The 22696-nt window shown below is 42.3% G+C and overlaps 2 protein-coding genes across 4 annotated transcripts in view; both read right to left on the reverse strand.

Moving 5' to 3' along the window:
* Positions 1 to 2203: 2203 nt before the first annotated feature.
* blm (BLM RecQ like helicase) lies at positions 2204 to 17428 on the reverse strand. Of its 3 annotated transcripts, XM_061678158.1 has the most exons (22): positions 16510 to 16845; positions 15675 to 15735; positions 15059 to 15584; positions 14836 to 14962; positions 13518 to 13609; positions 13298 to 13412; positions 12552 to 13216; positions 11299 to 11475; positions 11089 to 11207; positions 9309 to 9422; positions 7848 to 7946; positions 7621 to 7769; positions 7441 to 7547; positions 6568 to 6728; positions 6291 to 6486; positions 5935 to 6125; positions 4501 to 4645; positions 4199 to 4398; positions 3920 to 4115; positions 3099 to 3221; positions 2633 to 2834; positions 2204 to 2561 (listed from the first exon to the last, which is right to left on the reverse strand). In XM_061678158.1, the coding sequence occupies exons 1-22, from the start codon at positions 16602 to 16604 to the stop codon at positions 2375 to 2377; spliced, it is 4047 nt and encodes a 1348-aa protein (XP_061534142.1). In that variant the 5' UTR covers positions 16605 to 16845; the 3' UTR covers positions 2204 to 2374. The 3 variants fall into 3 exon arrangements, with proteins under 3 accessions (XP_061534142.1, XP_061534143.1, XP_061534141.1); XM_061678159.1 differs by lacking the exon at positions 16510 to 16845 and adding an exon at positions 17347 to 17428 and having other exon boundaries at positions 15059 to 15735; XM_061678157.1 differs by having other exon boundaries at positions 15059 to 15735.
* A 664-nt stretch (positions 17429 to 18092) lies between these two features.
* Positions 18093 to 22696, reverse strand: part of LOC133403312 (ras-specific guanine nucleotide-releasing factor 1) — a 31210-nt gene continuing 26606 nt past the window's right edge. The window contains exons 23-27 of the mRNA XM_061678160.1: positions 21086 to 21283; positions 20935 to 21014; positions 20740 to 20857; positions 20593 to 20661; positions 18093 to 20069 (exon numbers count right to left, since the gene is read on the reverse strand). Of these exons, the coding sequence (XP_061534144.1) occupies positions 19977 to 20069; positions 20593 to 20661; positions 20740 to 20857; positions 20935 to 21014; positions 21086 to 21283 (558 nt within the window). The 3' untranslated portion in view covers positions 18093 to 19976. The remainder of the gene's footprint in view (positions 20070 to 20592; positions 20662 to 20739; positions 20858 to 20934; positions 21015 to 21085; positions 21284 to 22696) is intronic.

The raw sequence follows: 22696 nt of genomic DNA on the forward strand, positions 1-22696 counted from the left end.
ACATAAGAAACAATCACAATGATTTTAGATATAAAAATTAGGTATTAGTATGAAGTATATGAATAATACGTATGTGTTTAATGAATTGATAGGAGTTTCACTTTGTGAACTAGTGATAAACAACGTTTTCAATACATTATTGTAATTTATTGAGATGCACCTGTATATCGTTTTATTCCATTATTATTTTTTTGCGGAACAACTGCAGTTGATACATTTGCAAAGGTGAAAGTGCATTCGTGCATTTGTGTTGAGTTCCAATGGATTTCAACAGGGACACCTTGTACAATGTGATGTACAAATCTGTCACAGCCACATTATATCTTCTTCTGAGACAGATCAGTTTGATATAAAGTTAAAAAGAAAAATGTCACTAGGTTAACAAAAGTGCATACATGTAGATGTGAGCCCTCAAGTACGGTAATTGTGTAAATCCCTCCTCAAGATGCTGCACGTTGTTCAGAAAAAGGTGGCGTGCCCTATGTCGTCTGTTCTCTCATGAAATGAATCACGTTACTATTATACAAGTTGTATATATTGCAACGTCCATGTGCCAAATCCAGCTGTCAACCCGTTCTCAACTATGTTTGTACCTTAGCTAACCTTATGTACAAGTCAGTAGGAAATCTTGTTTCTCTCCAGTAGTCCTTTGTAAACTGGTGCCATGAAATAGAACTATTCCGACTTGAAATAAACATTGATTTTAAAGCATATCCATGTGGCTTGTCAATTCACTCCAGCCTCTTTTTACAAAGAAATCTAGAATCCAATGAAGGCGGGATGTTGGCACAACTTCTGTGAAAACAGCTGCAAGATGACATCAGTTGCAGCATTCGGTGGGATATTTAAAATGATTGTCATGGTAGACACAAGGTTTCTTCAAGGGAAGGTGCTCTTAAAGTACACACGAATGGGGCTTTGTTATACAGTTATATCCCAAAGCTCACCTCAATTATATTATCTCAAACCCTAATAACAAAATAAAAGTAGATGGGAAGGATGTATACAATATATATATATATAGCATTAAAAAACAAGAGCAGGTATATCGAAAACGTATGGGTAAATAATGTTCGACCGGGGTTCTCAAACGGGTCTGCGAGCCACACCTTGGGGTCTGCAAAAATATATTCTCAATTAAAAGCTGTGATATGATTGTGACGGATCAAATAAATCGGACACACCTGCGTCAGTAAAATGTGATTTTTTTTTTCTTTTGTCAGAACAAAAGGCAAATTAGCAGACTTGATTTTTTTTTTTTAGAACAAAAGTATTTAATGTATGTAGTATGGTTTAGTATGGTCAGGCGGCACGGTGACCGACTGGTTAGAGCGTGTACCTCACAGTTCTGAGAACTGGGGGGTTCAATGTTTGTTTTGAGTTCAGCTCAGAAAATGGATGGATAAATGACTTTCCTCCCTTGTTAAATTTTGACTTATTACGACTTTATCTTGGAAAAATACAAATATTCTCCTTCGATTACGAGTTTTGAGTTCAACAAAACACAGACTTTTCAGAACCTCTTTTTCTCAAAAATAGCAAACTGTATGGCACTTGGGCATAAATATATTTGTATTTAGTTAAAATGTTTAGAGGCACTTATTAAAAATTAATATTTTATCTACCATTTTTTTGGCTATGTGGTTACTTTTTTTTCAATTTGTGTTGGTTTAACCCTTTCTTTAAACTACATTGTTTTGAAAGTGCCCGATACTTTAATTCGCATTTGTTCCGATTTATAAAGGGGTCCTCGAAAAGAATTCTCCCTTTCCACAGCTACTTTTGTAATCAATGTCACAAAAGTAGCTCCTTTAACATGAGGTCCAAGCAACTAAAATATTGGGCTATTTTTGCACTTCAGAAAGTTGATTCTATGTGCTTCATTTTTCCCCCCCTCAGCAATAAAACAGCTGTCCTTCAGTGTGCATCATAGAAATGATTGTTGTTATGCAATCAACATTCAGGAATTATACACTACAGGTATTACTACAGCGTATGTCCATTCAGCACTGTCAATTGGTTGAGAAGAGCGCCTTCCAAACATTCTACTTTGTCATCCCGCCTGTTAAAAGCTGATTCTACCTCAAAGGGGAGAAATTGCTGGCTTGACTTCGTCCCATTCCATTGTCTTTGAGAGACATTGAAAAAGGGGCTCTCGACGCAGGAAAATCATTACAAGATGAATGAACACATGACAGGCTTTTCAATGATCTTTAATAAACACTTAACATGACATTTAAATTTACAGTCTAACATTTGAAAACATTTATAAACATTGAAATGTACAGTAAGTGTAACAAAAAAAATATAATCCCAAGAATGTACACTTTGAACAGCATAAATTACAAACGGATGTAGTGTCGAGGTAGCAGCGCTATATATGAGAGAAGGACGGCTTGAGAAAAGGTCGCTGGTTCAGAGGCGTGGGCACCGCCAGGAAGCCCGGCGTCCTTCCTGCTGACGAGTCACCTGTCGCACGGACGGACGCTCGGCCGGCAGACTGAGGACCGGCTCTGCCCCCCCCTCTCGAGGACCATGACTTATTGTTGCCGGAGCCTCGGCTGATGGAAAAATGAAAACAAGTTCAGGCAAGGAAGTCGATTTTTGATTGATGAGATGCTACACAACGCACCCTCTCGAGTTGGAGCCTGCGCCTCCGTATCCTTTTCTCTTTTTGTTGTACTTGAAGAAGGGCATTTTCTTCCTCTTCTGCCCCTGCGCGCTCTGGCTGCGGAAGTAGGCGGAGGAGTCGTCGTCGTCATATTCCACGGCCTCGCGGCCTCGTGTTGTGTCGATCCAGGCCTCTTCGCCGCCCTCAGCCTGCTGCTGTTCGACTGTGAACAATGCACGCGTTAGACCGGTTTCCCGAACTTTATTGAGCAAAGTATTTTCCACACATTTTATGACTCCAATTTTATTACACAATTTACAATGTATTAAGAGTTTTCTCACGATTTCTATATGGCAGCTTTTTAATCTATAGTGGATAAATGGGGATTCATTGTGCTAAAATGATGATCTTGTCTCAATTTACTCGGTGTGACATCTTTAGTTGAACACAAAACTTTGACTCAGGAAGTGTCAAGTTGTTTTTTTACCAGGATTCTGCCACTCGGAGTACTTCTGCAGGACCTGGAGCACCTCAGCCCCGTACTTCTCCAGCTTGTCCTCAGTCACACCGTCGATTTGCAGCAGGACGTCCGGGTCGGAGGACAACCTCTCTGCGGATGACATTTAATTTAACATTTAACATAACCAGTTTATATAAAGACTGAAAGCTTCACGAGGCTGAATACGTTTCCCCCCCCCCCCGATTCCTTTACTTGTAGTAGCGCTGTAGTTGCTCATCACTTATTAAACTAGTATTGATAGCGCTTTTGCTTGTAACGACATAAGGCAATATGATTGTCTTAAACGAAAAATGTATGGTGGTCACGGATGGTCTAGCAGTAAACTCGCCTTTTTTCACTCACCAACCCTATGGCTATATATCTATCTCCCTGAGATTGACTGGTGAGCAGTTCAGGGTGTCGTCTACCTTTCATCTTAAGTCGGCAAGGATGAACTCCAGCGCACCCGCCACGTTGTGTTTGGTACTGGATTTATAAAACAATCAGGTTCTAAAAATAAACAAGGTCAGTTCAAATGAAACTGTTAACTATCTTTTGAATGATATTAAATCTGTCGGGGAAAAAAGTCTCAACTTCAAAATTTGAAGACATTGGACCCATGTGGCGGTCTCACAATTTGAAGTGTTAAGATCTGTGTTTTGACAAAAGGTTCTCAGTTGTGAGTGTCCGCTTATGAATCCATTCTGTCTCCTGGTGGGATACAATGTTACAATGTTCAAATGTCAGTTTTCTAATAAACGGACTTTTCCTATGAAATCCAACTAAATTCCTAACACGGCTGTGTTTACCAGATAACTTTTTCAAGGTGGCAGTGGAGAAGATGTTGTAATAGTGAATTCCGAAGGCTTTTCCCAGCTGCTTGCAGAGATCCACCAGCTCCTTGAGACACTCCTGAACCTTCTGGTCCCTCACAGAGATCTTCCTGGACACCGCAGCTTTGTTCTTCCTCACGCTGGAGGCGCTCTCTGTCTCATAGAAGTCCACCTGCAATGCGGCCCAAGCGTCAGGTGTTGCGTTTGACCGTGGTACCGTTTGTGTGTCATGTCCCTTCAAGCAGGACACGCGACCTGTATGTGTCCGGACAGGAGGTTGAGAGCTTTTGGTCCCGCAGAGATGTACGACACAGCTTGACCCCCGTTGGTGATGTAAAGGTCCTCCATCAGGATGTTGTCGAGCACCAGTTTTTTGAACAGGCGGTCCGCGTTGTGCTTGGAATAAGAGCCTCCCATTCCAAACATGCCCGTCTGGAGCTTAGCGGTTCTGGAACCTGAGAGAGGGGGCGGGGGTCGGGGGGTTAGAGTTAGCGTTCAGTGGAACAAAACGCACACGGCAGCCATGTCGGTGAGGTGCCCGACGAAGTACGTCGTACCTATGAAGATGTCCACCAGCATGTTGAGCGTCAGGCGGTTCTGCTTAGGGGTTCGGCCGAACTTGGCTCCGACCTTCTCACAGTTCTCCTGGACGAACCTCACGATGTGCTTCACTTCTTCAGTGACATTCCTAATTTTGTATTCCTGCATATAATAAATCACACACAACCGAACACCAAGAGGTTATGCTGCACTACCTGAAAAGCAATTCAGAAAGCGGGACGTTACATTGTCATTTAAAAGATTCTTCGCCCTGCTGGTCAACTTGTTGCACATTTCTTTTGACCATTTGTATCATTTTTTGATTGCCTTGCTCACGCCATCACCAGCGAGCACTCTCTCATTTTTTTGTCAGTCTAATAAAGAGCAAAAACAACCTTAACAAAAACATATACATACCTACCTCACTTGCATTACATGGCGCACAGATCTTTAGCAACTCATAATCCATAAATTATGGCTTCAGTAATGGTCATTTTAATGTTTTTATTACATCAACCTTGTGATGGCGGACACAGTTGCAGCCTGAATCAAAGTACCAGTAAATGAGATTTTGACGTGCCATCAAAAATATCTGTCTATGGATTAATTCACCTTTGCCAATGCTGTTTTCAACCCTGGTAACAACAAAAACAAAAAAGATATATCAGATCAGATTAATCAGATCTCAAACATTAAAATTAAAACTCAGCACTCTATTTTGCGAACAAACAAATAACATTGCTGATAGACTCAATTGGATAGTTTATGTATGGACAGAGTTGGTTTCTATTTTGCGCAATGCACTTGTATATTTCTTCTCTTGCATGCGACTTATGTGACATTTATATTTTCTATATCCACAAATCCTGTGGAAACAATGCAATTTCCCCATTGTGGGAGTAATAAAGGTTATCTTGGATTACAAATATTTATTAATAATAATATACTTTAAACCTGCCCATGTTCTGAAGTAACGTGTGCAGGGGGCGTAATAAAATAGCGTGCACAAAGAGATTCAATGTGGTCACTCCAGTAATGTCGGACCCCCCCCCAATATCCGGAACAGTGTTACGGCCGTAACGACTCAACATTCAGTGATTTTTGTAACATTTGACAGCTCTGCGGTAGGTGCACATATTCAGAGCCTAGATTATTAAAACTAGTTGAAGATGATGATGATAATAATAATAATAATAATAAAGCAATACACTTACAGAGTACAACGTTTTTCATGATACTCAAAGATGCTTTACAAATGCACACATTATTCATTCACTCCACAGTCACACTTGCTTCTGGTCAGCTACTTGTGTAGTGTCTTGGGAACCACAGCTGCCCTGGAGCAGTTCTACGGCTCCACCGATAACCACCAAACATCCAACCACATTTATTCATTCACAATAAATTCACATTATGTCATTCACAATAATAAGTGGATTGGATGGCCTTACATTTGGTCTGCTACAGTTGTCACAGGTGACGTCAGGGTTGTCCTTACAGAAGCCCCTGTTGAAGTTCATCTCTCCAAAGTAGGCCAGCAGCTGAATCCTTCTGCAGTCCATCATGTTCTCGCAGAACTGCACCATGCTTTGTAGGTTGTTGAAGTGAGTAGCCTTGGTGTTTCTGTCACCTTCTCGGTCCACTGTCGTGACAATCAAGGTGCAACAGTGGCTTCAGACTCAGAAAACTTGATTTATCCCCAAGGGGCAATTAATAAAGCAGGATAATTAGTGACAAGTTTACAACATAAAAATGCAGGGAACAAGTGAGAGACAAATAAAATAGGAATATTGTGGATTTCACATACTGTTGATGATCCTCTTGATGCGGTGCACATCGGCGTAGCTGTAGAAGAGGATGCAGTGTGAGATCTCCCCGTCCCTGCCGGCCCTCCCTGACTCTTGGTAGTAGCCCTCCACTGATTTAGGCAGACTGGCGTGGATCACGTAGCGAACGTCAGGCTTGTCGATGCCCATGCCGAAAGCAATGGTGGCACAAATGACCTGGTGGGAGGGCGGGGGCATACGTTTGCGACACTATCGAAATTGAGTCTGTTTACATTGGCGAGAGACAGGCGAGCTCACCTGGCAGCCGTCCTGGTTGATCCACTTGAACTGCACGTACTCTCTGTCGCCGTCACTCAGGCCAGCGTGATAGGACAGCGCAAACAGGCCGGCTCGCTGCAGGCTCTCGGCCATGGTGTCGCAGTCGTTTCGGGACAGACAGTACACGATGCCTGAATCACCTTCAAAATAGGTGACGAGATAACAAAATCAGTGAGGCCTCAGGATGACTTTGCAGCAGCACTACAACAAGTACAGTGAACCCCCCCACACATTGCGGTTCATCTTTTGCGCCCCTGATATACTGCAGCTATTTAAGCAATAATTTTTCTATGGGGTTTAATAGTATACAGGAAAGTCTGAGACGTGCGCCTTCAGTGTAGTACGCAATATGGTGACCATTACTAAGGTCTAGTAATAATAGTTGTTCCCACAGAGGACAGGGAATATAATCCTGTTAGTATTGTTGTTAGCTCTTTTTGTGTGTTGCTGCTCCATGTGTTGAAGTAGGAGCTGTTTTCAATTTCTGTTAGCCCATTTATGACGTTTCAAAATATATTAGCATTAAGGTAGCAGACTTAAGTTAAACTAAATGACATAGTTTTGTTGAAACAAATGTATATTGAATTTTCTTTTGTTTATTTTGCATACCACCTATCCTCGCTAGGGTCACAGGCAAGCCGGAGCCTATCCCAGCTGACTCTGAGCGAGGGGCGGGGTTCTCCCTGAACTAGTCGCCAGTCAATGTGTTTAAAGTTTGTGTTAACGTGTGTGAGAGGGGTAAAACTTTTTTTTTTGTAATGCTTTTATATGGTCTCTCTATGCCAGGCATTTTCACTTATTGCGGGTAGGTCCGCAATAAACGGGGTTTCACTGTAGTTGTCAATTATTTACGTGGGTAGTGCTTCTTGATCCAAATGACACAGTCCTCGTCAACCTTTTTGGGTTTCTTGGGCAGAACAGCGTACTTAAGGTTTGCTCGGTTAAAGCTCATGGTGAAGCTGGAAACACGAGAAAAGAGGAGTGAGACACCAAAAGCGCATCTCAATAGTGCAAAGTCAGAAAATCACTTACACCTGAGGGCGTGTCATGTTGAGTTGGTGCAAGATATCCTTCCGCACGCGGGGGGTGGCTGTGGCTGTCAACGCCATCATGGGCACTTTGGGGAACTTCTGACGCAGTTCGTTCAGCCTCTTGTAATCTGGCCGGAAGTCGTGCCCCCACTGGAACGTTGACAGTCACTTAGTTGATATGTCAGGTGAAAAAAAAGTACCAGGGAGTGTTATAGAAGAGCTACGCACATGACTGACGCAATGAGCCTCGTCTATGACAAAGCGAGCCAAGAGGCCTCGCTCGTACAGGTTCTGTAGGGCTGAGATGAGTCTATTACTGGCACTGACCTTGAGGACAGACATGGAACACGTCAGTCAAAGTGGTAAACAGACTTAACAGAGCTTCCACAAACATACGTGCAGCTATAATTAAATAATAATTAAAAAAAAAAAAAAAAAGAATATCGTAAAATGGTTCATTTCGGTATTTCATCAAACTACAGTGGAACTAGGAGTACAGTACAAGGTTATTGTGAACAAATATAAAAAAGCTTGAAAATGTTTGAAATTTTTACATTTTATCCAAACTTACCACACCAGTGTGCTTGATCATGGAGGCATTGTTGACAGACTGTACTAATCATAGGCGAGTCACTTTCATGAGTCGTGAGGAATTTGTGCGCTTCCTAGTTCCAAATCCGTTGCCAAAGGTGAACGGCTTGACAAAAAAAACTGTTACTGTACCAAAAATAGCATGTTCCATACTACAAAGACTTTTTTTTGTATTCCTCAGAGTTAACACCGCAGCCATGCCGCTCTCTCTCTGCCAGTGCTCTACGCACAATAGACAATAGCTAGAACTGTCATCACATAGCTACCTAATTAATGCCCCACGTCCAACATCGCCCCCATGTAGGCGCGGGAGGCACGTTTCTTGGAATTGGATCTAGTCCTATTGTAGATCTGACCCGGAAATACATCAGTCCCATTCTCTGCCCACATTGCGCCACAGCGCCAGTAAACAACAGTGGCCAATTCTAGAACTAGGAGACCTTGTTAATGGCATTTTAAGTGACAAATGGAAACTATTTTTGGACACATTGTTCTGTCCCGATGGTCCGTTTTATCAGCTATCCGTTATATTGGGGTCCGTTTTATCGAGGTTCCGCTATACTTAATGCCAATTTGTAAGTTTTAATACCTAATTTCCAAGTTAAAAATCATTGCTATTTTTGTATTGAATGATATATTGAAATTTTTATTTTTTTGAGATGGTTAATTTTGTTTTCTTTAGCTGTAAATTATAATTATCATAATTATACAACAGAATCTAACTACTTCTGTCTGTGTCTAGTGAATCTATATAATATAAAGTATAAGTATGAATTTTTAAATTGAACTGAGTTTTCCGCGATATTCAACAGTGGACCCCTGCTATTTGCGAGGGACAAAGACCAAGTCTGACTGTAAATGGCAAAAAAACTTGCAACTGACTCTCATTATAATTGTCCTGAAAAAACTTTTTTTGGGAGGGGGCAAGAAAGTGTGAATATGCAGGAAAATTCCACCAATAAGTGGTTCAGCAAAAAACTGGGGTAAGCTTGCCCCAAAATAAAAATCCGCAAATAGGTGAATCTGCAGGTGCTGAAACGCATATATGCGGCGGTCCACTGCACTTTATTGCGATGCACCTGTACATAAAATCATCACCTTTTCAGGCGTGACGTAGAGGAGTTTAATGATGGGCTCCTTCCTGGAGAGCTGCATGTAGATCCTCCCTGCTTCGCCGTCACTTTTAGCACCAGACAGGCTTGTTGCTGGGATCTAAAACACCAACAATGATCACTCGGAATATCCCCAAAACAACCGAAAATCTAAGAAACAAGCCCAATAATCGTTACCGTATTTTGACGACCATAAGGCGCACTTAAAAGTCTTCAATTTTCTCCAAAATGGACGGGGCGCCTTATAATGTGGTGCGCCTTGTGTGTGTGCACCGAGTTCCATCCATCCATCCATCCATTTTCTGAGCCGCTTCTCCTCACTAGGGTCGCTGGAGTGCTGGAGCCTATCCCAGCTATCATCGGGCAGGAAGCGGGGTACACCCTGAACTGGTTGCCAGCCAATCAAAGGGCACATATAATCCAACATCTATAAATGTTGTTGTGTGATGATTTTGTTTGACCACTTGACTGAATGGTAGCATTTCCTGCCGACATGCTGCTTATACAGAGTAAAAGCGGACGTGGCTGAGGACAGCATGTGGACGTAAAGGGGGAAGGGTGCGTGAAGGAGTACGCTAAAGCCATGCCCCCATAGGTATATAGCGCCGGGGTGCGCATTGTGCAAAACAACATCGGTTTGGCTAAGGACCCCCGAAAATGGCACCTAGAAGAGACACGCTTACGAAGTACAGTTTAAACTGCAAGCTATCAGTTACGTGGAGGAACATGGGAATCGAGCAGCCACGAGAGAATTCAAGATCAACGAATCCATGGTTTGCAAGTGGAGGAGGCAGTAAAACAAGCTTCGTCAAGTCAAGAACACGAAGCTGCGTTTCCGCGGGAAAAAAAATAAAAACAAAACGCGGAAACAAGGCGAGGTGGCCCGAGTGGGAAGACCAACTTGAGCAATGGATTAATGAGAAAAGAACAGCCGGGAGAAGCGCCTCAAGTCATCACTCGATTGAGTGCAATAACTCTGCCATGTGCCTCAAGTGAGGAAGCTTGCCATCATTCCGGGAGGCTTGACGAACCGCTGGACATTCGTGTAAACAGGGCGTTCAAAGTGAAGTGAGCGGCGTGGGAGACATGGATGACAGATGCAGAACACAGCTTTACTAAGACTAGGAGGCAGCGCCGGGCGAGTTACATCACAATTTGTGAATGGATCATGGATGCTTGGGCTAACGTGTCTGCTTGCACTGTTGTTCGAGCTTTCGTTAAAAGCCGGCATCATTTCTGAGGAGCCGCACGGCAACGAGAATGACTGACGAGTACGAGAGGGAACCTGGCGTGTTTGATTGAGAACTTGCCCAGCTGTTCATTTCGGATACAGAAGATAAGGACTTTGATGGATTTGTGGATGAGGATTGATAAAAAAAATAACGTGAGTACATTGTTAAATACTTCAATAAAGTACAACCGAACTCAGTTCTCTGCCTTTTTAAAAACATTGTTTTAGCATGCATGCATGCTACCGTATGTTTTAAGATAGCTTACGTTTTACCATGCCTGCGCCCAATAATATGGTGCGCCTTATGTATGCGTTAAATACAGAAATAGACCCCGTAACTGAGACTGCGCCTTTTAATAGGGTCCGCCTTATGGTCGTGAAAATACGGTACTATCCTTAAGCCATGGCTCAATTGCACTTTACAACCTTCCTAACTGTACTGTCACACCACCCTCAACTCTCCCCTTACAACCACTTTACACTGGTGTGTGTTGGTGAACAAATGTAGTAACTACATGGCCAACAGCAAACATACATCCAGTGACGTGAGCTTCTGGACTTGATCCACAATGAGAGATTTGAGAGGCGAGATGACCACAGTGACTCCCGGTGACAGACAGGCAGGAAGCTGGTAGCACAGACTTTTACCGCCACCTGCAAGAAGACATCATCACTAGATGTGGACATCTTCTGGTGGCCTTCCACATCTATCATAGTCATCTTCATAATTCTGAGAGGTGCAAACCTGTGGGCATGAGCACAAACTCATCTTCCCCGAGGATGGCGGCATTAATGGCTTCTAGCTGGTTAAACCGGAACTGATGGAGCCCAAAGCGCTTGTGGAAGAGCTTCATCATCTCCTGCGAATGGGAGAAGGTGAACCCTCTGAAACGGTCGTGTGCCGGGTTTCGGAAGGTGGGTTCTGCAATGGAAAACAGATTTAATTTATAAAAAGTTGCTTGGAGTATCACCTCCCTGCTAGAACGCTATACGGAAAAAGGTTTTAAGACACATCTCTGAATATACAAGCACTTGTCCTCATTTCAGCGAGGGGCAGAGTATACCCTGGACTGCTCCCCAGTCAAATATCACATACAGACAAATCAACATTTACGGTTGCATTCAGACCTATGGGCATCTTTGAAGTCTTCAATGAATCTAACATGCATGTTTTTGGAATGTGGGAGTAAGCTTTAGTCACAGAGGAAAACCCACGCAAGCACAGGTACAACATGAAAAAGCCACACAGAAAGGCCAGAGCAGATATTTGAACTCAGAACTGTTAGGCAGACGTGCTAACCACTAGTTCACCGTGCTTAACACCTTAAATTAACTACTCTTAATCAATCAGCGTTAAACTTGGTTCCTTAGTCTTCATTCATAATCTTAAGAAAATTACTCAAAATGTTCTTTCATTTTCACTTACTGGGCCAACATTTTGTCCACAGTGTGTTTTTTGATGCAGACATTTAATCAAGACAGTTGTCTAAGTCAGTGGTCCCCAACCCCCGGTCCACGTACCGGTCCGTGAGGCATTTGTTACTGGGCCGCATAGAAAGAATGACCAATTTATATCATTTCCGTTTTAGTGCGTTTCACGTGTAAAATGTGTTTTATTTTGACAATTGACTGCAACAGCTATGCGTCTCAATTGACACGTCAGGACTGCATAGAACGCTTCTGTTCCCACCCCCCGGCCGACTTGCTAACGGCAGCCAAGCTCAAAGAACCAATCATTTCATAAACCCTTTAGTTCATAACGTTCACTAAAAAGATTCATCCTTTTGAGCGAAACATTCACAAACGAAACAACACTAGACTGCACGTCGGTCACGTGATGCGTAACTAAAAATAATATAGTATTTAATATTCGTTTTTAAGACGGTTGTGTTCATTTATTTTTGCTGTGATGACAGCCGGTCCGTGAGGAAAAAATGCCTACTCTAAACCGGTCTGCAGTGAAAAAAAGGTTGGGGAACACTGGTCTAAGTGACTCACCAGGAGAGCAGACCTTTGCTGGTTTGGGTGCAGGTGCAGGCACATGCGTTGCAGGTTTGTTCTCCCATGACGACCTGCTCGGCCCACCTTCCTTCACAGCCTTTGGCGCAGTGTTGGAGGTCTTTAACGGCACTGCGGAATTTTGGGGTTCGTCGAAGTAGTCGGGGATGTCAGAGTCGTTTAAATCATCAATGTCAAAGTCGTCGAAAAAGTCATCAGGCTTGATGGGTTCCGTAGCTGTGACGTTTGCCTGGGGATTAGATTTAATCTGCACTTGACTCTTTGTCTTCTTCTTGGGCGAGAAGAACAGATCATCACAGTCCACATCTGTGCAGGTCTTCTTGACATTGGAGCTATTGTGAGATGTTTTTGAGATGCTGGAGCTTGGAGAAGCACAGATGCTCTCATATTCCACAACTGATTTCCAGCCGTCCTTGGAGTGTGATGGGGTTTCTTTAATAAGGCTGTCAGAGTGATCAGAGTCACAGTCCACAGAGATGACTGAGGAGCTCCTGATCTGCGGAGTCATCTTTGAAACCATGGGTAAAAAGATGCTGGATGCATCATCGGAAGATTTGTCTTTGAAGCTGGGATCAGAAATCCCAGTGCTGTCAGGCTGCTGAGGCCTTAGGAAAGCATCACCACCAGTAATGAGAATCCTCTTCCTGGGGGGGGTGGGGGGGGGGACAGATCAGTGGCGTCACATGTTGACAGAATGTCATAAAAAAAAGTAGAGCCACACGCACCTTTGAGCCCTCTTCAGCAGAAGCTCGTTTCCACAGGACAGAGCAATGAGCTCGTGTGACGGGATGGAATCCACCAGAGCACAAATAGACTCCATGATTCTATAGAGTTGGTCAACTGTGGGGAAATATTATATATACACACACACACACACACACACACACACACGAGGGAAATTTACATAAGGAAAAACAAATGAGCAAGATGATGACGCACACTTACTTGTCTTGTCATAAGAGGTTTGACGAGGTGTCACGTTAGATCCTTTGGATTGCAAATTATTATCGTTGCTTTCAGCATAACATGGCTTGGATCTGTTCAAATAGAATAACAAATCAATCACGGCATGTTTTCACCACAGGAAGGTTGTGAGGAGTCAAGCCAATAGGGTAACACTCAAGATGAGAATGCCGGTCAAACAAACAGGTGTTAAAATATTCATTCATCTCGTGTCCCGTTTATCCTCACTAGGGTCGCGAGCGTGCTGGAGCCTATCCCAGCTGACTTCGGACGAGAGGCGGAATACACCCTGAACTGGTCGCCAGCCAATCGCAGGGCACCTACAAACAAACAACCATTCCCACCTACGGGCAATTTAGAGTCTTCAACTAATCTACCATGCATGCTTTTGGGATGTGAGAGGAAACCAGAGTACCCCACACAGGTACGGGGAGAATATGCAAACTCCACACAGACGGGGCCGGGATTTGAACCCAGGTCCTCAGAACTGTGAGGCAGATGTGCTATTAAATAATAAAATTTATCTAAAATGATTGGTTATCGTTACATATGTTATTACATTTCCTATCAGCAATTAATAATCTAGCTAAAATTATTTTAGTAACCTCAGTTTACGCCAGAATTCCTTTCCTACGGTGGCGACATAACCCCAATTTGTACCTGCTGTAGTCGACTTACTACTACTCAATAAAGCTACAGTAAGGCATCATTACAATAAATGTGTAGGAAAGACACTTCCAGGTTATAATATAAACAAATGAAACACAGTATGGAAAAAAACGAGCGTGCCTTCTTGTGCTGCGTGATGTAATCGTACGCCACTGTGCAAACTAGTTACTTGTGCACCCTTGAAATGTCACAATCACAGTCAATTTATAATAAAAATACTTTGCGGCCATAAATAAAAAACAATCAAATGAAAAACAGTAAATATGCCAGTGCTGAGCATGCCTCTTTGTGGTGGGTGACGATGTATTCTTTCGACGCATGTTATTAGTAACCTCCAAATGTCATATGTCAGGCCTGTTGGAAACAGAGCACGTCGTGTGTAATTATATACTTTGCAAAGACAATAAATGTCCATTTTAAATTCTACCAGAACAAAGTGTTAAGTCTTAATTTGTAAACCAGTGCTGCGGTGCACTGTGGATTACTTAGCTACAAGGAATGACCAATTATTTATTATCTTTGAAAGAGAGCATTTGATAAAGTTATTTTCAAAGATCTCAATAGATTGTCCAGGTGCACCTAATGTTGACAGTAGGTAGAGTCAGACAATAACTTGAGGAAAAAGGCTCACATGGAGTCCACAGGAGATTTGTTGTAAAAGCTCTCAGGAGATGGTGGTATGTAGTCGAGGTCGTCTTCAGGCTCGGCGTTGGCATCCAACTGAATTGACTTTGGGTCAACCCATTCTTTCTTATCATCTAAGATGGGGAAAAATAGACACCATGTTTTGTCCATTGGTTGCTTTACTTTACGCATTCATGCAAAAAAGAACCCAGCAGTAAAACGCGTGTTACCTGTCATGGGCATATCATCACTGTCCTCTTCACTGTCACTAACAATAGACTTCAGATAAGCCGGCTGGCATCCTCTTGGTGTGTTAATTGGAGAATCGTCCAGCCCACACTCATCTGGATCTCCAACTGGACTCAGATCAGGACTCACTTGAGCTTCATCTGTTTTTACACAACACTGCCCCCCTGTGGATTCTGTACTCCGTTCAGCTACGACTGGCCTGCTGTCAGTCCTACTTACATCTCTATTGAAGGAGTCATTCTTTGTTTTGGTGGGTGTTTCAAAGTCGTCCATATCATCCCAGTCGTCAATCTGGAATCCAAGTGACGCATCCATGTTTACGGGGTTGCTGTCATTGGTACTCATAAGGGGTCTGTCACATTTGGGTGAAGATGGACACGCACTGCCAGAAGATGCCAACGATGACAGGCGCTGAATATCGGGAAGACTGCCCGGGCTGATGTCCGACTTACATTTGGAACTTACAGAGAAGAAGTTGTTGATTTTGGACTTTTTAGAGGTCTCGGGCTTGTTTGAAAATGTCAGAACAGGTTGAGTCACCAAACTGTTCTTAGGAACATTAACATTCCTGCTTGCCAAGACGTTTTGGCTGGTTACCTTGGGTGAGGTTTCTGTCCAGCTCGTACCTGATGAGGACTTCTTTTTAAAAGAAAATGGCCTGAAAAAACAACAGGAGAGAAATTAACACGCTGTATTGCCGATGGGCTTTCGTGTAGCCATTATTTAAAAGAGAAGGTCATGGTAGAGCTGGAGACCATCCTAGTGGACTTGCCAGAGGAAAGGTCCTGAATAACCGGTCGCTAGCCAATCACAGGGCACATGTAGACAAACAGATTTAGACTCACACTGATGGCCAATGTAAAGTGCAGTGAACCTAACATCCATGTTTGTGGAATGTGGGCGAAACACCCAATTCATAACATGCAAACACCACAGCGGAAGGCTGGAGCTGAGATTCGAACTCAGACCCTCAGAACTGTGAGGCAGACGTTCTAACCTCTTCATTCCGTGCTGCTCAGAAGTAAAATATTGATGACTATTTGATTCATAAATGCCTTACAAGTCATAGTGGGTTAAGACAATTTTTACATATTCTTGTGACAATTTGAATATGTTAGTCATGTCAAACACACTGAAATAATATGCTGTTTTTCGATAAGCATAGACTAGCTTTCTAAACGAGAAACGTTGGGTTCGCCAGTAGTTTATTCGGCACTTGGTCGCAACGCCGAACGTGACAAATTGCCACAGTGACACGCCCAAAGAGACAGTTGCTGGTTGTAAATGATTACATTGATCAAATGAAAGCGAGTGGCGTCTGCGGACTTTGTCACGGCAGCAATAGCGAAGAAGATACCGATAGTTCTTCGTGCTCGAAGCTAACTCATGCTATTAGCATAGAACGCTCTCCTTATGAGACTCCTGCACTTACCCCGATTTAGGTTTCGCCAGAGACAGTTTGCTTTGGGCGGCGTTGCTGTGTCTCGCCAGCTGCTCCTTCAAATTATTCTGAGGAAGACTGGACATTGTTGCTGCTTACAAGCTGAGCTAGCGACTAGCTAGCTGGCAACTTTGTCCGCGCTAACTTCGCCAGTAGTTAATTCGGCACTTGGTCGCAACGCCGAACGTGACAAATTGCCACAGTGACACGCCGAAAGAGACAGTTGCTGGTTGTAAGTGATTACATTGATCAAATGAAAGCGAGTGGCGTCTGCGGACTTTGTCACTGCAGCAATAGCGAAGCGTGTCAGACAAGGCGCCTAACCAAAGCGGCTACCCGATTGGCCGAGAAATTACGCCGCTGAGGATTGTGGGATATTTAATAGCTGTGCGGCTGTGGCGTAGTCAAGAATGGATCATAATTTGATTTCAACAAGATGGTCGTAGTTTTAGTTTGCATTGATGGAGAAATGTAATGCATTATACTAAAACGCCTCTTAGTACGACACAGTGCAATGAGTGAAGTAGCCTACTGTACAATTTGCACAACCACAATATCACAAATACTATAGAAACAAACGTATTGTGACACGAAAGCCCCTCTGAAATAGTTAATTAAAACAGAGCATGATTAACTTTGTAAATGCTTTAAAAATTAGCTGGCTGGCGACCAGTTCAGGGTGTGCCCAGCCTATAAACATATAACTGGTTAAAGGACGTTCTTTGATGTAGAATTACAAAGAAAAGATAGTTGGTGTGAATACCGGTCTCCAACCATTTGACCTTCCCAAAGGAAGTCTGATTGTGTTACTATTAAAATATACTACACCTGAAACTCTGTTTTTCAACTCTTCGGTTGAGGGAGGAGGTGATCTCAAGCACTGCGTTGTAGTTATGGAGACAGCGGCAAATATCCGCCACAGCCACCCATTTTTCAATGACCGCCACCCGGGCGACCACGTTGTCTGAGCGCAGGATCTCTGTGGCTATAAGGTTGCTTATCTGGCAGAGGAGAGGACCAGAAAAGAAGGGTTTACAGTGCTATATCGGCACGGTCGTGCTGTATCCATCCATCCATTTTCTGAGCCGCTCCTCCTCACTAGGGTCGCGGGCGTGCTGGAGCTTATCCCAGCTGTCATCGGGCAGGAGGCGGGGTACACCCTGAACTGGTCGCCAGCCAATCGCAGGGCACATACAAACAGACAACCGTTCGCACTCACATGCACACCTACGGGCAATTTAGAGTCTCCAACTAATGCAGGTTTTGGGGATGTGGGAGGAAACCGGAGTGCCCGGAGAAAACCCACGCAGGCACGGGGAGAACATGCAAACTCCACACAGTCGGGGCCGGGGATTGAACCCGGGTCCTCAGAACTGTGAGGCTGACGCTCTAACCAGTCGGCCAACGTGCTGTAGTGATTTTAATTATTATTTATTTTTTTATAGAACAGCTATCCAAAATTACATTGTTTTTATTATTATTATTATATAGATAACTGAAATGAAGCCAGAACGATGCATTTTTAAAATTGTATGGATGATCTACAAAAACACTTGAGACAAAATGCCCCTGAGACAAAATGGATTTATTAGCAAGAGGTAACTTGGAAACATAATACGGTTGTTTGTTCAAATCATCAATGTCTTTGATTTTATATTTATATATTTTTTACATTTATTTAACTTTCTTACAAAATGGGGAATGTCTTATTAAGGTGTGGAAACATGAGGGTTGAAATATAATTTTCATACCACTGGGTATTGCTAACAGCAAAAATGTTTATTTGTTCATATACTTTATAGGAGTACTGTATGTGCATGTATAAGTGTCTAGAGTATAAGTATATAATATTATTTTGTCTGTGTTGCATGCCTGTCACATGAGCTTCAAAAGTGTCCTGTACATACATAGTAAAAATACAAATATTCACAGAATAAGCACTACATTACTATAATTCCTGCTAACAGAAATGGTTATAGACAGGATTACAGTATAATGCAAAACACTTGTTGATGCCTACTCTAAAGTCATGGTTTCAAGACCACACTGTTGTAGAAGTTTGTATTGAAGCTTGCTATATGTATATATATTTTAAAGGATTACACCGTTCCACATTGAGGAATATGCAGGGCTAGCATGTACAAAAATGTACAGCGTCTGTCAGAGAAGTGAATTAACAACAAAGTACAAAATACTTTCTTATGTTTATATAAAGAGCAGGTTACTCATAGACTACTACAAAAATAGTGTTTGAATGCTGCAGGCAGAGGTCATTCACTTACATTTTTATCATATTGTTAATAAACAGCAATGCATATAACAGAGTGATATACTGTCACGTTCCACAATCACTGGAACAGCAAGATGGACAGATTGTCTTTTAATTACAGAGGAGCAAGAACCGTTTTACTCTACACAAGTATCGCTGAACACTTAGCATCTTTTTTTGAAAAGTACTTTAAAAAAATAAAAAATAAATTCATTTATAATTTAAACAAACATGTTTTACTGAACTGGTGTACTCTTTACAATAAACAACAAAACACAAAAGAGGTGGAACCTGTCTTGAATGATCGATGACTCTGACATTATTTTGCACAGTCAGGACAGGAGACCAAGGAACAAATTCATACAAACAAAAACTTGGTAGCAATTTTAAAATATCGATGAGCATCGCTTTCCAACACTTTGCTATTTATCTGCAGTTCCTGCCACAGACCCAACTGTGATATATATAATTTAATATAGTATTATCAGTGAACAACTCAACATGGTTATTAGTCAACAAGGTAACAGTCTGTCATCACCACCTTTCTTCACCACCAAATTACAATTTTGTATTTTGACCAAACCAGGCACAATAGCTTCTGTTTCATTAATGTGTCATTGTGATTTTTGTCCTGGAAGTTGTCAGTATAAAAATAGTCTATGGTGCAAAACTTTTGGGAACATCTGTTGCAGAGCAGAAATGAAGAGATGAACCTCTTTTTGTTTTTTGTTTTTTGGTTTAGGAAGCATAGAGATGGTTTGCTGACCACCGAATGTATTTCCCACATCTTTCTTTGCTTGCAAATCTCTGTGTTCTCTGTGCTCTTTTACCTGATTTGATGCGCTTTTTACAATGCTACATTGGTTGCGGACAAACTAATACTTACGGATAAAACTGAAGTAAAGATAGCTGGCAAGTGTAAAGCTTACACAAAGCGAAATAATGTCATTGGTCACATTGATGTAAACATGACTAACCAAGGCGACCTCTGTTTTTATGCTTAACAAAAATTAAAAAAAATAAATAAAAATTAATTTAAAAAAAAGCTTCAACATATCTTCTGTCATGAAACAACCCTAAACATCTAAAGTACAGAAGAGCAAATATCTTGTACAACAATGCAAAAGTGAGTGTGTATGTGAATTGACGTGTCATATTAACAGAGAAGATAGCATAGCATAGAGGACCATCAGTTGGACACTTTCGGCTCAATTCTGAGGGAGGCTTCGTACATGCTTTCTTCATCCAGAACACAGATCCCGTCCAGTAGGTACTGGGCTACCTGTAGCAAAAAAAGAAAAAAAAAAAAAACATTGGTCAAAGTCAAAAAACATAAAAAGCAACAGCAAAATCATCATCAGCAATGGGCAAGTGCCAAGTCACTGCGCGCATCTTCAGTGCAGTAAATGTAAATAATCGGCCCAAACAATTGGTAATTATTGGGTAGATGATACTGTAGAGTGATTTTCAACCAGTGAGCCACGGCACATTAAAGGACTGTGCGCTGAGAGATTTTGGATTTTTGTTCTTACTTTTTTAATATACAGTACTTCATATCACTGAGCTAACAGGACAAATTTGAGATAAACTGATCTTTTGCACCATTTGAAAGGGTCCTGCTAACATCTACTGTACCATAATCAGAACATTATAATCAGCTACACAGGTTATAGTGGATTTGAGGTTCATCCTGAAATTTCAAACGCCAAATGTCCCCAAGCGGTGTATAAGCTTGTCAAAGCAAAATGCATATTTTTTTTTATGTCTGTGTAGAATAGGTAATCCTCAAAAGATGAAGGTCTAACCTTTGGTTGAAGGTCAAGCTTGTATGCTGTTTGCTGAAACTGTCGGATTTCTCTGATGATGTGAGAAATCTGAAAACGAGTAGAACCAGTTTTGTACACAAAAACAGAAAGTAAGAGGACACGTGTACAGCAACGAGCGCATCTCACCATCCTCATCTTTGAAAAGTTGACCAAATTGTCTTCGGTGTAGTTTGGTGTCCCCTCCTCGATGAAGGCCAGGTCTGTGAGGTACATGCCCAGATAGGGAACACACGGAGGATCACAGCTGGAGAGGAAGAAAAACACATTATCCCCTACTATAAAAAAAAAAAAAAAAAAAGGTCAATCAAAAGTCTGACTCACTTCTTCAGAGCCTCTCTCAGGTTTTTGAACCTGCCCTCTGAAGAGACCAACTTCTGCAGCTTGTCAATCAATGCTTTTGTCTGCAGGAATATGGCGTCGCTATTAAACAAAAACACACACACAAAGTTCAGTGTATAGTGTTGTTACGTACCTGCTTGGACACCTTGAGCCAGGTCTTTTTGAGACGGAAGACAGAACTTCGGTTGAGGGAGGAGGTGATCTCAAGCACTGCGTTGTAGTTATGGAGACAGCGGCAAATATCCGCCACAGCCACCCATTTTTCAATGACCGCCACCCGGGCGACCACGTCGTCTGAGCGCAGGATCTCTGTGGCTATAAGGTTGCTTATCTGGCAGAGGAGAGGACCAGAAAAGAAGGGTTTACAGTGCTATATCGGCACGGTCGTGCTGTAGTGATTTTTTATTTTTTTTTTATTTTAATTTTTTTATAGAACAGCTATCTAAAATTACATGGCTGTGAATATTCTCATCCTTCCAGGTCATTTCATTCTAATGGCATTGAATCAATCGCAACTGATCAAGCAAAAAGACTCACAGATGCAACATCATTTCCACTCCGTATGTCGCAGTACTCAACATTCCAGAACACTTCGAACATGGAAACACCCTGAGACAGAGGCTGGTACACCTAAAAGACCGGATACCCCTGACCCAGAAAAACAATCCGGTGTATGCTGTCAAGTGTAGTGACGAATACAGTGTGCATTGGGGAAACCAAGCAACAACAGAGGAGGCGCATGTCACAACACAGGTGGACCAAGTCGAAAAGTCAAGAATCAGTTGTCTACCTGCACCTCAAAGAAAAACAAAAATGTGCATCCTCTCCAACGTACGATGCCGTGTCCTTTCATCGCTTCTCAGTTTTGCCTAGCGAAGCCCTCTCTTCAACGCATCTTAACAACTGTTGCTTTGCATCCTAAAAGAGTGATAGCCTACTTTTCGTGGTTGGGTCATGCCTCGAACTTAGAGAATAAATGGTTGGGTTTCCACAATGACACTCAGGCTACAGCTGTCCTAACTAGCTTATGTGCAATGAAATGATGAAGCCTGCTCAGATAAGAGGCAAAACTTCTTCTAAAACAACCAGAACAGTCCAGTGGTGATCGTATGAGGTGTGTAAATTGGATTCATCTGCTACATCGATTTATATTCCTACAATCCAATCACATTGATCTGTGTTCGGCAAGTTGGCCTTCCGGATGACATACATCGATCTAAGATTGTATCGATACGGAATCGATTGTATCGATACCAGGAAATAACGCATTGGATTTAATCACGGTAGACTTTATCGGGATGTGCGTGTGTGTGTGTTTTAGCACTTTCATTGATCGAGACGTTAAACGTAACTCGACTCAGTTGGCCTGTCTGTGACGTCATCGTCACATGCCATCTTGAATCGAACTGGCAACTACGAATCAAATCAATGTTAAAACCAAATCATGACACCCCTATCCATATTCTATGTAAATTTACTTGTCTGTCGCAAAAAAACCCTGCTATATCGCAGAAGTCAGCGATTTATATTGATCATTTTAAGTTGTTTTCTTAAAAAAAAAATTATGTTACTATAAAGACATCCATCCATTCTCAATTCCGGTTATCCTGTTGAGGGTCGCAGAGTGCTGGAGCCTAACCCAGCTGACTTCAGGCGAAAGGCGGACTACACCCTGAACTGGTCGCCAGTCAGTCGCAGGGCACATATTGTCAGCATTCCTGCATTCTAAGTGCATTCACAGCAC

This window comes from Phycodurus eques, chromosome 5 (assembly GCF_024500275.1).
Source record: "Phycodurus eques isolate BA_2022a chromosome 5, UOR_Pequ_1.1, whole genome shotgun sequence".
Lineage (NCBI taxonomy): Eukaryota > Metazoa > Chordata > Actinopteri > Syngnathiformes > Syngnathidae > Phycodurus > Phycodurus eques.